The 15046-nt window shown below is 32.6% G+C and overlaps 1 protein-coding gene across 4 annotated transcripts in view; it reads right to left on the bottom strand.

The window, feature by feature from the left end:
- The window catches only part of LOC126866142 (fasciclin-1), a 382489-nt gene that overhangs the window by 69498 nt on the left and 297945 nt on the right, over positions 1-15046 (bottom strand). For all 4 annotated transcript variants that reach the window (XM_050619339.1, XM_050619340.1, XM_050619341.1 and 1 more), the window contains exons 4-7: positions 13191-13321; positions 11272-11368; positions 1804-1969; positions 235-395 (exon numbers count right to left, since the gene is read on the bottom strand). In XM_050619339.1, coding sequence (XP_050475296.1) covers positions 235-395; positions 1804-1969; positions 11272-11368; positions 13191-13321 — 555 coding nt within the window. The remainder of the gene's footprint in view (positions 1-234; positions 396-1803; positions 1970-11271; positions 11369-13190; positions 13322-15046) is intronic.

Below are 15046 nucleotides of genomic sequence, written 5' to 3' on the forward strand. Positions count from 1 at the left end.
AATTCATATTCGAGAGTGTCATTATTTGCGGCAGACAATGGGACGAGATGAATAGATGATGATGATGCGGTAGTAAGACACGTTATCGTCGTACGATTGACACAGTCGTTTCGATCCTCGATAAAAGATCGATTACCGCTTTGTGTATCTACCACTAATGAAAAAAAAAGAAAAAAAAAGAAAAAGACAAGGTAGTACGTAGAATAAATAACAGAAGATGGATCAAGCACTGACCTCGAGGAAGTCCTTCACCGTGGTATCGACGACCATAAGAGGTCGTTGAATCAAGTGGACTACACCGTTGCGCACTGGAATGTTCGGTTTAATTATTTCTGCTAACACGACTCCTGTTGGATGTCTCACGTCGCCAACTATGGTATTCGATTGCACGTAAACTGAAAATAATATTAACAATTATTAAACCGAACGATGCATTATGCTTGCACGAAGTACGACTAGGTAACGCTGCTGTGGAATTGATTACGAAACGAAACGATAGCCAAAATTAATTCTTTGCTAAATAATTCCCGGACTGATTTTATGTTCGATTAAAGTCGTTTTTGGTTGTATCGCAATGTTTTTCTTGTTATGCATTTGCTTATCGTTGAGTAGATGGTGATTTGAAAAGAGAATTCAATTATTTTGAATTACGATGAAAAATTGATAAGTTTATATTATATGTATTTGATATTTACACACCTAGAAATCAGTGATAATTCCTAGTTAATAAGGCAGTAATTATTAGTTAATGATGCAATCGGTAATAATTACTAGACTAGACAACTACTACTTACTAGATAACTTCTAATGCATAGTATTCATAAAACTTGAGACATTCATAAAGCAATAAAAAAATAGAAAGACACGTATTTTTTAACCGCTGTAATTCAAGTTTAGGGGATAAAACTACTATCCAAAGTTCCACTTCTCTGATGTTATCCTAGGCACTACCGGAGATAGGGAAAAAGTTTTTCAAACAAATATTTTATAGCTTCTGACGGACAATAATATGATATAAGGGTCTGTGTCATGAAACTTTAAAATATAGTCGCAGCTCTCAAATTTACTTTCAGAGTATACTCAATCAGATATCATTATATCTCTGAAAACTTTTAACTCGATTTATCAAAATTTAAGCTAAAATCAAATATTCCTTCTATATATAACATAGTTTAAGAACTTAATGGCAGTGAAGATAATTTGAGGACATTAAGTTGCAACAAAACTTCCTAATATATATAGAGTGTATCACTTAAATTCAACACTTAAATTATTTCATCTATTTGATGTTCTTATGACGTTATTTTATGACGTTTAAAAAGTATATTTAACGATAAAAAGATTTCTCTCAAGATCGTCTTGAAGATTCCTCTAACATCACTAATATTTTCCGCATATCAATGTTTGTTTTTTTGTATTATCATGAGATGTTGCAGTTTATAATATATCTTTTTATCGTCGTCTCAAATAATAAATTTCATGTGTAACTTTTAAATGAGATACCCCATATACTAGACTCTTTTTAAGCGGCAAAGATAACAGTTATTGGAGTTTTAGTATTCGTTAAGAAGATAAATGGAAACGTGCTGTGAAGAGTTTATATAATTTAATTTCGGCAAATTGCCTTTCCACATCAGTCTTCATTTATATCACTAATGCCTTCACTGTGTCCTCTAAAATGGATGAAAACGTCGTTTAAAACTTTCCTCCTCTACTTAAATTTTAATACGCATTTTATTAATTTCACTAATACTATGGTTCATTGTAAGTTTATCAAATTTCCTATAAAATGTGATCACCTACCTTTATCGTGTTCCTTGAGGAAGCTAACGGTGACCTTGACGTTGTCAGTGAACGCAAGGGTTTCATAAGGTACATTGTGAGGTGTCGGTGTTGTGAAGAGGACGTTGTTGGGTATCACGTGACCATCAATTACCACGCGGTCAACCTTCTCCGGCCTGGGCGTCGGCTGTGAAAGAACAAAACGAGTTTATGGAAAAAAAGAATGCTGCTATAACTTTTTTGAACGTGCTCTATAAATCTCTCTCCATAAACATTTGATTATAATATAAAATTTTTAATAAATTTTATATCATGAATTTTAAATAGATTTGTATTAAATAATTAAAATATTATTATATATATAATAAATTATAAATAATTAGTAAAAAAATGTATAGAAATTCTATTTTAGATTATAAATGAATTTTATTTAAAATTGAAGCTCGAATATTTTTTTTAAAGCGAGTTGTATTTCATGTTTTATTTTTCATTTGCTCGGAAAATGGACCAGTTATAGAAAATAATCGAGATTATTTTAACAATTAAATTCAGATCGCATAACCCATAAATGAAATTTGAATTTCGTTTAGAAATCAACTATTTCTTGGAAAAATTCCTATTTTCATATGTGTAGTTAATCATTCAGAATCTTCTCTATTCTTTACATGAAGTTGTTTTACTGTCAAAGAGCGAACTACATGCATAACTATTCGATCACAACAAATTCTACGCATCAATTCTCAATATCGAGGCTCGATGAATTTTTGGTTATGTAGATTTTCAACTGAACCATCCAACAATTACATATACATATTTACGTTCAAAAGTGTCCCTCGAAACTGTTCGAGTTACATAAATCTTGACTACCTATTGATCGGATTTCCGATTGAACATGTTTTGGACTGCTCAATTTCCCGAAACGTGTAGATTTCCCGACTTTTCAAATTCGTCGTGAAAACATATTGAATTGGAAAGGTTTTCGGTTACTCGGATTTTCGATTGCGCATGTTCCAAATTATTCAGCTTTCTGATTGTACGAGCTGCCTCCTAGTGCAGATTCTGCACTGCTCGATTCTCTGATTGCACCGGTTCTTGATTGACAGGATCCTCGATGATACAGATTGCCACGTATACAAGTCCTGTCCCATATGAATTCACGATTAACGAAATTTGGGATAAGGCAGGAGCTTTGAATTGAACGCGCACTTTGTTCTAACTGCGTTTTCGTTTAACTTGTAATTAACATGAATTTAATTGTGCTCCTGTTAATGTTTCATCAATGTTGATATGATTAAACGTTAATTCAAATATAAATTATTTCACTATATTAATACATAAATATTATTTTATCATATTGATACAGTATTGCCATAATTAGTGTTAGTATACCGTAGAAAGTAAAGTTAATTAGTTAAATTATTACTAAAAGATAAAATGGTTGGGTAAAAGTAACGAAAAATTATCCATTCACTTTCCAAGTTTACATTATAAATATTATAGAACGATTATAGATATACTATCTTCGAACGATTAGTTTTTTCGAGAAAATAAAATTCCATTACCATTGTTACAAAAATATATCATGTATAGTAAATCACCTAGCACAATATGATCTCTATTTATACTTCATAAATAGTTATTTCCACCACTCTTTGCTAGAAGTAATTCTTAATTATATCATTACAAGTTTTCTAGCATCCGAAAATTCATTAACTTCGAACGTATCCCAGCCATGATGAAACCATGGCCTAACAAGATAATGCAGCATGTTAGCATCACAAAACAATACCCAAGAATTCTCGCTACTTCCCCTAAAAGCAGCGAAAACATTTAATTAACCGGTCGATAAGACATTGCGTCTCATTAATTACTTGCACTTTCATGCTGAAACATTTCAACCCCTGTCCCTCCCTTGGTTTCGTCTCTGGCGGCGTCTGTCCCACAGGGATTCTGGCTGGCTCTAGTTCACAGGGTCCATGTAAACGGCCCCTAATGCGGTGTAATCGCGTAAAACCGCGGAGGCGAACAACGACGACGTCAAAGACGCACAAGGGTGCGGCATTGTTACAGTTGTTCGCAAAAGTATTGGAACGCTTGTGGACCTCTTTTCCGAATATATCATCTACGTTACACGAAATATTCGAAAATTTCATAAACACTGTAACAAGATCAAACTATCATGACTAGACCGCGGATTTTTATTCAAATTCAGTAGAAAATTGTTTTATCTACCAAGTATTATAGGAAGCATTATGTTTTGCATATTTCATATTATGTGCATATTATGAAACTCTGCGCAATCAAATTTTCTATAAATACATGAAAATCTAATTACGACCATGTCGATAAAGTTTCATACAAATCTAACAATGCACATAGAAGCTACAAAGTATTTAACGCAAAAATATATTCCGCGAAGATCACAGAGAGTGCTGAAACAGTTAATTATTCATTATATCAATAAGCCTAAATATTCAGTACTGCTGTTTCTAACACTCGCTACATATTTCCTTAAAACGATTGTTCTAATACACCAATTTTCTATTGAGTAGCTATGTTTGTACCAAATATCTTGTAACTTTGTCCACATAATTTTCAGATTGCTTTCGAGTTTTACCATTATAACCATGACGATCGTGTCTCGTTAGTGTTAATCAAATTTCGAAATGTTTTACATAGCACGCACAATATACGCACAATAGTGTTCCATGGTAAATATTGAAATACTTTCGTGAGCTACTGTACGTGTACCTATTCGAGGGATAACACGGGGCAACGAGCCGAGTAAGGACGCGAAAATAAAGCATCGACTCACCGGACGGATGATTATACACGTCCCTCATTATCGATTGCGCGCGTGTAAAAGGTCATTCGAGTGTAAAGGATGAGGTCGCTATGAACGATTGATTTCCGATTCGTGATAAGGCACGGCTACGTTATACGGTCCATCAGAGTCGTATTAAACGCTGACTATCTTGTTACGACCGTGTTGTTCCTCACGTGACAAGGACAAAACGTGTCACTCTGTTTTCCACGATCGAGATTTCGAGGGTGGCTGCAGGCTGCTCGTTAACGCGCGTCGCTCCACTTAAGGGGCGTTCTAGAATGCGAAGAAGGATGAGTCGGAGTATACGAGTTTTAGAAGTCGGAAAGTGGTAGGTAAGGGATGATTTTTAGAGTGTGTCGTTTGATGTTTGCGCGATTCTTCTTTGAAGTTTCCTTGTCTCGTATTAGGCGTGACTTCGTTGACGGTTATGAGATTAATATATTTTAGAAATTGTCAATCTTAAAATATCAGCAAAGATTGATTCTCAAAACGAGTTATTTTTTTCAATATGGAAAGGTACAGTGGCTATAAAAATTATTTGTATACCATTGTATTTATTATATTATCAAGCAAGTATATTAAATTTCGTATTATTTAGTAGCACTTTCATATGGCTACAATAATTTGATACTGTGAAAATAAAATATAGAGCTCGATGGAAGAAACTTCATGCAAAGTAAGTGTATGTAGTACAATTACTTTTTGTTGGTATTCCATTTATTTTATCTAATAACGTTATTACACGCTTTACAAGCTTTTGCCACGAGTGGAAAATTGGCTTATGTATTGTTTGCAAATCATTAGCAATGGAGAGAATGTACCTATATTATATAAATGAACCAATTACGATATAAATGGACTATTATCCTTTTTTAAATATCCTTTTTTAATTATATACCTTTTTTAAAACCATTCTATCATTTCTTGTTAACGAAATAGATCATGTCAATATCTTGACAATAAAATTTTTGAGTAATAAAACTATATGTGTCATTCAGAGGGAGAACACATAAAAAGGTCAATATTACGAATGCAATGTTGTTATGTACGTGATTCGCTTGTTTTTTATTGCTTTTCGTAGAAACAATCTCAGAAAATGCAAGCGTTGTGTACCAGGCGACCATAGTCGCTCGTAGGAAACTCGTATACATCCATCGTTTAAACTTTAAGCATTGCAAGATATTTATTCGGACAGTAAAAGCAACAAATCTCATAAAAAGGTACCGTAAAAGTTTCAACGAAAGTTAATTCACCAATAACGAGCGTACTAAAATGTTTACGTGCAACGTAATTCACAGGACAATGAGAAAAATGGATAATTTTTAATGCGCGAAAGCGGTCAAAGCTGGAAGATAAAACTTTTTAAACTTTACATTACATATTCAAGAATATTTAAATCTGTCTTTGAAATCACGTAAATGGGAGTTTATTTTAGTTTACTATTTATCTTAATCTGATGGAGATTTATAGCTTTACTCATGAGACACGAAAGACGAAACTTTTATATACCAATATTTTACGAAATTTAGATATATTTTACTTGCATTAAATAACAACCATTTCGATATGTAATACATACATTTCGATTATTTCATGTTCCACGCGATGGGGTGAAAATATTACAAGTTAAGCAACAACTATCAGCTATAAATATTCTTAATAAAGAAAAATAATTCTCCTCACCCCTGTTCGGATTTCTTTCACTGAGATACAAAAGCGCGCTCAAAACCACAATCAAAGCCACTTTCAAGCTGTTCACTCGTCAACTTGTTTTACGTTCCACTCTCGGATTCTTTTCTCTATCTTCTTTGTTCTTTTTCCTTTCTACTTTACATCCAGTTTTTCAAGATATAACCCGAAGCAATGGAATTCTCCAAGTTGCGGTGCAAAATCACCTTCGTATTAAATCTCGCCACGTTGTTCGTTCTTTCGTTTCACGATGAAATCACAGATAGTGAATATCTGATTTAGTAAGTTTCTACTTTATTAAATAACGTTGAGAATGTACATCGCAGTATTTCAAAATTGCCACGATTGAAGATGATACAGTTCTGTGTTAAATGTGTAATTTCAAGGATTAAGGGTGGAAAATTGTAAACATAATACTTGTACATTGTATCCTAATGTCTATTGTTTTGCTGACTTTACATTTTTAGCAAATAATTTTTGTTCGAATGTTACCAAATAGTTCCTCGCGAAATATCCAAAAATTTTAAGATGTAGAAATCTGACTACTTGGAAATGTGAAAACTTGAAATTTAAAATATTTGAAAATAAGATGTCGCGTTATTGTAACGTTGGTCTTTAATAAGTTAATAATTATTCCAAACGTCGAACGTTCACCGTTCTATGAAAATTCTTCTATCTTTCTTTCCTTCTTTTTAGGGTTCGGAAGGTTGTTCGTGCTTCTCCGGTATTTCTTAGAATCGTTCCAAGACTTTATTTCTACCACTCACTACGCGGATTCTTCTTCCGTTTCAGCTAATTCTGGATGCAGCCAGCAAAGCTGTACGTGCCTCAGAGTTTCGCGGAATTATTCACGATATCATGTAAGATGTAATCACGCAACGCAGCTACCGACGAAACGATTTCGTTCCTTCTGTTTTTCTCGTGCCCCGTCGCCCGCACGAGAGAAAATTGCTCGCACCGCTACCTCAAGAAATAAACTTCTTTCGTTCCTTATCTGTCCGCCCCATAGTTTGCTTTTCCTGTAGATTTTTACAAGAACAACAGAGAAGTACGCGTAGAACATATAATAGATAAAAGTTGTGGATTTTTGACAATGTGTTCGTGCGTTTCATGAATTTATTTAATCTTTTTTTAGAAATTTGTTAGAATAGTTGCATAACTTAAAAAAACAAATTTTTTCAGAAAATCAGTTTGAAATAAAAAGTTTGAAGTAGAGAATTATTAATTATACTCGGTTATGTGAAATAATGAAAACTTTTTCCTTTAGAAATGTATTTTTAAAAAAATTGTAATAGTAATATTTATGATTTAACATAAACTCGTAGATCTACTTAGCCTGTAGTCGTTAGAAAGAATTAAAAGGACTGTAAAAAGTTCCGAGAAGTTGCGAATGAAGTTTTCAACAAACTTATGATCCTGTTTATCGTGTTGCAATGATATACCTGTCAGAATGTGGAAAAATTTAATTATTTCCATTCCCAGCAAAATTACATTAAACTTCTTCTTTCTGTTAAACGTTTCTCAGATACTTTCTCGTTCTCACGCAGAACGTTTTCTCGTCGATTACTTAGCGGACATTTTCTGGCGGAGATTCGTTTTCTAAAAACACGAAGACCATTCGACCAAGTGTTCACGTTTCTCTGTTATTAATTCAACCTCTCTTTCTTTCCGTATTCTTTGGTTGGTAATGGCTGCGTTGATGATCCTACATTCGATCGAAGAAAATAGCATCGACGTGGTTCAATTAAAAAATCCTCATTGTTTATCATGTTAACATATAAAAATTGAAAATTGCAAGGTTATTTTATAATTATGAGACGCAGTTTATCATATGCGTACCTATATTTTGTTCTAGTGTTTGTTTCTTTTCTCACAAATATATAAAAATCTAAATTCGATGATAACGAATTATATTAGTTTTATATTTTATAATTATCACTTCCGCCAGTAGTGAAACTTTCCATTAATCTTCTCCTTTTCCCTGAACCTTTCTCAAACAATTTTACGTTTTCAAAGCAACTGTCTTTTCTTCGATTTCCCAAACATTCGTCGGAGGTGAAGGATTCGTTTTCCAAAAACACGAGGACCATTCAACGCTCGCCATTATTAATTCAACCCTTCTTCCTTCTGCAGTCTCTTCGATTGGTAACGATCGTATCGACGATCCCATGTTCCAAACTGCAGCAAAGGAAGCTGTGGCTCCTTTCGTTCGCATCGAACCATCGACGTCGTTCGATTGGGAAAGCTGCGTCGACGACGTGTCGCGTCGAGTGCTTTTCGATACGGCTCGATCGCTCTCCGTGAACGGAACGAGGCTTTTGAGGGCCGAAACTTGATTCCTACACGCCCTCTTCTTTCCTTTATATCGAGATCACACACCCACACATAGCCAACAGCTGATGTACATTGTGCAATCAAGCTACGAATACGTATCCGATATCGTGAACGCTACCGAACACACGTTGTTGGAAATTTTTGGGGAAGCGCAGCACGATTTTTCATGTAGTAATTTCCGCTTTACCATCACAGAATATGTACCCATTCTTTTTTTTTTTGCTGCGTTTATTGATTTTCGGGAACGCTGATCGCCGATGGTGGAATCTGTTTGTTTCAATTTTAGCTGCTGATTTTTCGGATTTTTACATCCAGGAAAAATTATTCGGTTTTATTGGAACATGTATCGGGATGTTTGTTGCAGGATTTTATTATTTAGCATGTTGCGATTTCGGATTTTTATGTGTTTGCGAAGGTTATTTGAATAATGATAAATAATCCCGTGGTGGTACGTTAACGAGGGATGTAAAAATTATTTTAAGAAACATTTTCAGAAAATCAGTTTGAATATTTTTATAATTTAGTCCAAAGTTTATTCCTGGGGTTTTAAGCCGCTTTAATAAGATATTGTTTATGTCTGTCCTTTATTAGTAAACAGAAAGAGGGTAAAATAGTTTTCGTAAATTATGAAATTCTTCTTATCAGACAGTACAATTTTATTAGATAAAATAATGCAAATAATTCATTTGCAGAGTTCATTTTCAAAACTAACGAATTCTTAAATGTGCCATTTTTCTAAAAAAAACTTATCATACGTAAGTATTTCCTTAAATATGTCACGAATAATAATATTTCTTTCAAATTACTGTAAATTAGCACTTAGAAAAGGGTCTGCTTATGAAACAACCTACAAAAATTCCGCACCGACATTACATAACACACTCCTACAACACTGAATCTCTTAACAAACTCGAATATCCAACGCATTTGCCGCAAGAACAGAATAAAAGTTGAACAAGAATCAACGAAACGAGAAAACGAGGTGCATATGTGGTTTCTGAAAATCGACTCTTCACTCCTATAGTTCCTTTAACCTCGTTCTAGAAGGAACTTTCGGAAATAACCCAAACTTACTTCCAAGTTTCCATTTCCTTATTCAAGAGATATCTTTCGACGCTCAACATTTTTTACACGTTATATGCCATTCTCCTGATCGTTACGCGGAGCTACAGCAAGTTACAGAAAATTCTGTTCTAGATTTCACACCCGAAGATTGATTGCATGACCCGTAGAAATTGATCGAACGCACGCGACTTTAATCGCGGAATTACGAAAAACCGGAGCTGGTAAATTACCGATCGTATCTGCTCGTTGCATTGTCGTTGGTTACCCTTGTGTTATTAACTTTGCCTATTATAATTCAACGGACTTGTTCGCGGCGCGCCATCGATTTTTTTGTAATCTTGACGCTCTCGTTTAACGTTTCACCTTTCCTCGTAGATTTTCCTAGGGATAAGAGGAACGCTCCGCGATCAAATTTAATTGACCGCCCACTTAGCAACCGGTAATTTTCTGCTTCAGTCGATCTGCTGTTCTTTCCTCAGGAAAATTTTCCGATAAGAGTTCATGGAAATAAAGAAAAATTGTATAAATAGAGATACGCTTGATCGTACGAACCTTGTTCATTTATTGCTAGATATGCTTGAGTAAGAGTATTAAAACGGTAGAGTATTGTGTCTGATTATGAACGCTCTAATTCACTTACATTTCAATTGAGCAGAAGTTTGTACGGGTTTGGTTTATGGAGAGACATTTCTGTTTCACTGACGTATTTCTCGGATAAAGGTATGTTTTGAAATAACAAGATAAGTAATTTCTATTGTGTCTGATCTCGGATCGTCTAATTCATTTAAATCTTAATAACTAGAGAAGGTTGTAATGTTTTGGTTTATAGAGAGAAATTGCTGATACGTATATAATTCTCGCTGAAGTTTGAATAAAATATTGTATAGTTCAGATTCTAAAAGTGTTAAATTGATAGAGAATTGTGTGCGATGTAATTTACTTATGGATTTAACAAAGGGAGAAGTTTGTAACGTTTTGATCCATAGAGAAAAATTTCTATTACAATGGAAACATTTTTAAGTCTGAATTTGATTTTCAATAAAATCCGGATGAAATATTTCATTCATCGTTTATTGATATTTGTAAATTCTCGTATATACAAAAATCTTTTTCTTTCATTTCGTTCAATTAATAACTCCAAACAATATACCCAAACAAATCTAAAAACAATACTATTTTTCAATTGTTAATCGATTAATTAAATTGTTGATTGATTTTTAGATTAATTAAGAAAGAAAATAATCTATCCAAAGATCATTTGATACGTGACAGATTGCGATCTGTTCGAGAATTCGAAATAAACGCAAAACGTACTCTGCTGTTTTATTTTAATGCCAGTTCTCACCAGCAAACGACTATTGAGATCGATAGTCGCGTAGAAATTTTTGTAATGGTAACTGAATTAGTTTTGTATGGATTTCCGCTTCATCGGGAATGTAATCGATCAGAATCTGTCACTTCCGAGGACGAGTAGAACCAGTTGGTATGTACTGAATCCTTTCAAAGGTTTCGCAACAGAGGATATTAAGGTCCTTTCGGGATGATCGATATGGGAAGGTTGCTAAGCAGCTTACCCGGAAACCCTCCTCAACGGGGATAAGAAAGGTGTAACGTCCGTCCGCCTTGAAGACTTCCTCCTTCTTCTCCGTCAAGATCCGCTTTCGGAAGATGCTGCAAGAAAGTCGGGCTCGTTAATTGAATATAGTTCTACTATTTTTTCCTCATGTTTTTTTATGTAGACGAAACAAGATTTATTGTTTTATGAAAGTGAAGGTTATAACGTTTATAGAAAAAATGAGTCTACTTTTCTATTTGAAGGAAATAGTAAGAAATTAATTAAAGTAAAGTACATTGTTGTGTAACATAACAGCTATTTTGAGAGAAATTGAAAAAAAATGAATAACAATAAAGGTTCATACACGTAACAAGATGATGATCGCAGATAAAATTGTGGAAAAACTAATCTTATTCTTCATGAAGAACATAGTAGAAAATAAATAAAAATTATTTGACAATTATTTTATTCTCCACTTGAGAAAAATACTGAAAGCAAATAAGAATAAAGGTCTATAGATGTAACAAGACTGTCGTTTCAAGTAAAATCCATAGAGCAAGTAATTTTATTTTCATTTTTATAGAACATGTTAGAAATTAAGTGAAACTAAGAATGACATGACAGATAAAATGTATAAAGGATTTCTCTTCCTTTGTTGACATAATTTTACAAAGGAATCGCGTTAAAGCTAAAAGCCATTTCGTACAGTTTCATTTATAAAACTTCGTCATAATTATTGAAGATTTATAAATATAATTCTAAATGTTGCGTTTGTTATTATATAAAAATCATTTTATATATATTATTAAACGTAATTGCGTTTCAAATTGACTCTTCTTTATTCATTTTATATTCCACTAGACCGTTCAATACATTTTCAATGAATAAAATCATTTATAAATTCATGGCGCTCGATAATCTCTTATCGACTGAAGCTGAACACAGGAATGCATTGTGTCCTTAATTGCGTCGAATTCGTAGGTAAAATTAAAGGGGATTGAATTAAAATGTGAAAATTTACGCGCGAGAGGTGATGAATCCTTTCGAAATGATTTATTAACAAAGTTTTTCGCACAGGTATATATGGAAAAAGTTGGGCTCTGCTTTACGTTGCAAGAACAAGCGGAAACGTTGTTCAGCGTACGAACGGTAAATGAAATGCAGCGAAGCTTAAAGAACTTTAGAAAGGGTGAAGCTAATTCACTCGAGTTTTACTTACTCAGATGGCAAGCACCACGGCACCGAGACTTTAAATATCGATAAAGACTTGACAAAGTGAGCATCGAAGTTACTTAGGAAACAACTACGAAAGTTGGTTGCATCTTCATCTTTTGGCCAACGTGAGCAGGCTTCGTCGATGTATTTCACTCGCGGAAAAGAAACTACACCCGATGAGTGGTAGAAAGCAATAAATGATATTGAATAATAAAGAAAACGAATAGGATTATCATTCTTTTAAGAACGATAATAAGAATTGATGAAAATAATGAAATTTGATCTTTATGTTTTTATCATAGAAAGAGTCCAATTATATAATTTTAATTAGAAATAATATTTAACAGAATGTAAGGATGAATAATAATTTAAAGTATATTATATTTCTATATTAATGTTTTGAATATATTCTTGATATTCCGTATTTTATACTTACTTAGAAATTAAATCATCTATTTTATATTTGACAAGAAATAATATTTAATAAAAATTTGAACAGACGCGAATAATAATTGTATTTTGCGTTTTCCTATTAATATTAAAATATTTTCTCAGAAAAGATTTTACGGAAGAATCATAAGTGTGTTATGCTTCGATCGATGAATATTTTGAGAGGAAATATCTTACCGGGGAATTCAAGTTAATTTGTTACTTGAATAACTTCCGTTAGAATTCGGAAGAGAAACACAGTTATCGAAGAAAAACAAAAGAATTATTGCTTACCGAACACGATGAACACCCAAGTCGAGATTTTCACTTTGATTTAGAAATTCGAAGGCGTTCGGGCTATAGATTGGCATTTCCGCGGAATTCGAGCGTACTGGCTCCAATACTTCGTTTATTATGTGTAAAACCTGAAACATATTAAAGTAATATTTTATGTATACTGTATATTGTTTATCAGATTTCTTTGTGGTAACGTTATTTTATATTATTGCCTACAAATATTATTTATATTATATTTCGTTCTGTATAATTTCAATCTGAAATTGTTATTTTATTAAAGAATTTTATGTAACATTATGTTATGTACAAAATAAAACGCTTATTATCATAACATTTATATCAAATAGATTAATAAACCACCTACATATACCATTTATATACAAATCATAATTTTTGCTTTTAGTCAACCTAACTTATATATATATATATATATATATATATATATATATATATATATATATATATATACATTGTATTGTAGATCTTTTTTTTTAATATTAATTATTAGTTTCCAACATGAAACATATTAGAATGTTAAAACCATTAGACATACTTCGTAATGTCAGAGATTTCCGATCATAAATTTGGATTTTGCAATATTCTGATATCATACCACTGAAATATGTTCCATTCAAATGACCATTCTATCGATGTCTATCAGAAGATGAGTCGTACACTTTCGAATGACTTGATATAATTTATATCGATTGAATTGATCGAATTTTTGCCGAATCGATTTGGCGTGTGCACCACGTTTAAATTTCTGCCGCATTTTCTCGCGTAAGTCAGGGATTGACACACGAATTTTCCGATAAAGCTTTGAAACATCATATCGTTTACTCGTGTTACCGGTATTCAGGTCAGACATCCTTTCAAAAATTCACCCGATTGTTAATCTCGCTGACGACGTTTGGATACATGAATTGATAAATGAATTCATTGTCGCGAGATAATTTTAAGTTTGTCTAATTAAGAACGTCCTACTCAGTCTCCTTCATAAAGTAAATTTTGATGCTTTTTTGCGTCTATTTGAATTCACTTAATGAAATTAAAATATGAATAATAAAATAAAAATATCGTAAATGTTATATCATATAAGCGGTATCGTTTTTAACAAATTTATTATTTTAAAAGTCGTTAGTTCTCTTTCAGATGGATATCATTTTTTTAGATATCGTAACGAATATTCTTGTATACTTAGCTTAACTAAGTTGTTAAAAAAAAGAATTTGTTAAAATAAACTTAATTATTTTAACAAATTCTTCAAAACTTAATATAAGAATTTATATCCTCCTCCTGTTAAAAAAAAATATTTTAATGTTTGCCTGTCTGATCACAAGATGAAAATATGAATAAATGAGATTGTATTGTGAATAAAATGTATATGAATGAAATCATATATAATATAAACATGTAATTTAAAAAATGCATACGTATTTGTAACTGGTGCTCATCACAAGGTTCAATAACATTAAATTTCTAAATACCCTCTATTGGTATAATATTATAATAGTATTATCACTGTATCGATGAAATTATCTGAACTATACAATTTTCGATCGCAAATCTGGAAACCATTAGGAACGATAAATCATTGCGGATGAAATCGGCTGAATCGACGCAAATATATTAGTTTGCTATACTTTTGCATCCCTTCAACTGTCTCGCTTTAATTTTCTCTAACAAAATTCAACGAGATATATTATTATTGAAACTGTTCAAAGCATCGAACAATTTTAATCTGCATAGAATCTTTAGAAATATAAATAGATTTTTAGTTGATTTCTGTTGCTTCACTCAAATTACTGGAATGTGGAACTGTCTCGTTATTACAGCAACCTCGATCAATTCTT

The sequence above is a fragment of the Bombus huntii genome, chromosome 5 (genome assembly GCF_024542735.1).
Source record: "Bombus huntii isolate Logan2020A chromosome 5, iyBomHunt1.1, whole genome shotgun sequence".
Classification (NCBI taxonomy): Eukaryota; Metazoa; Arthropoda; class Insecta; order Hymenoptera; family Apidae; genus Bombus; species Bombus huntii.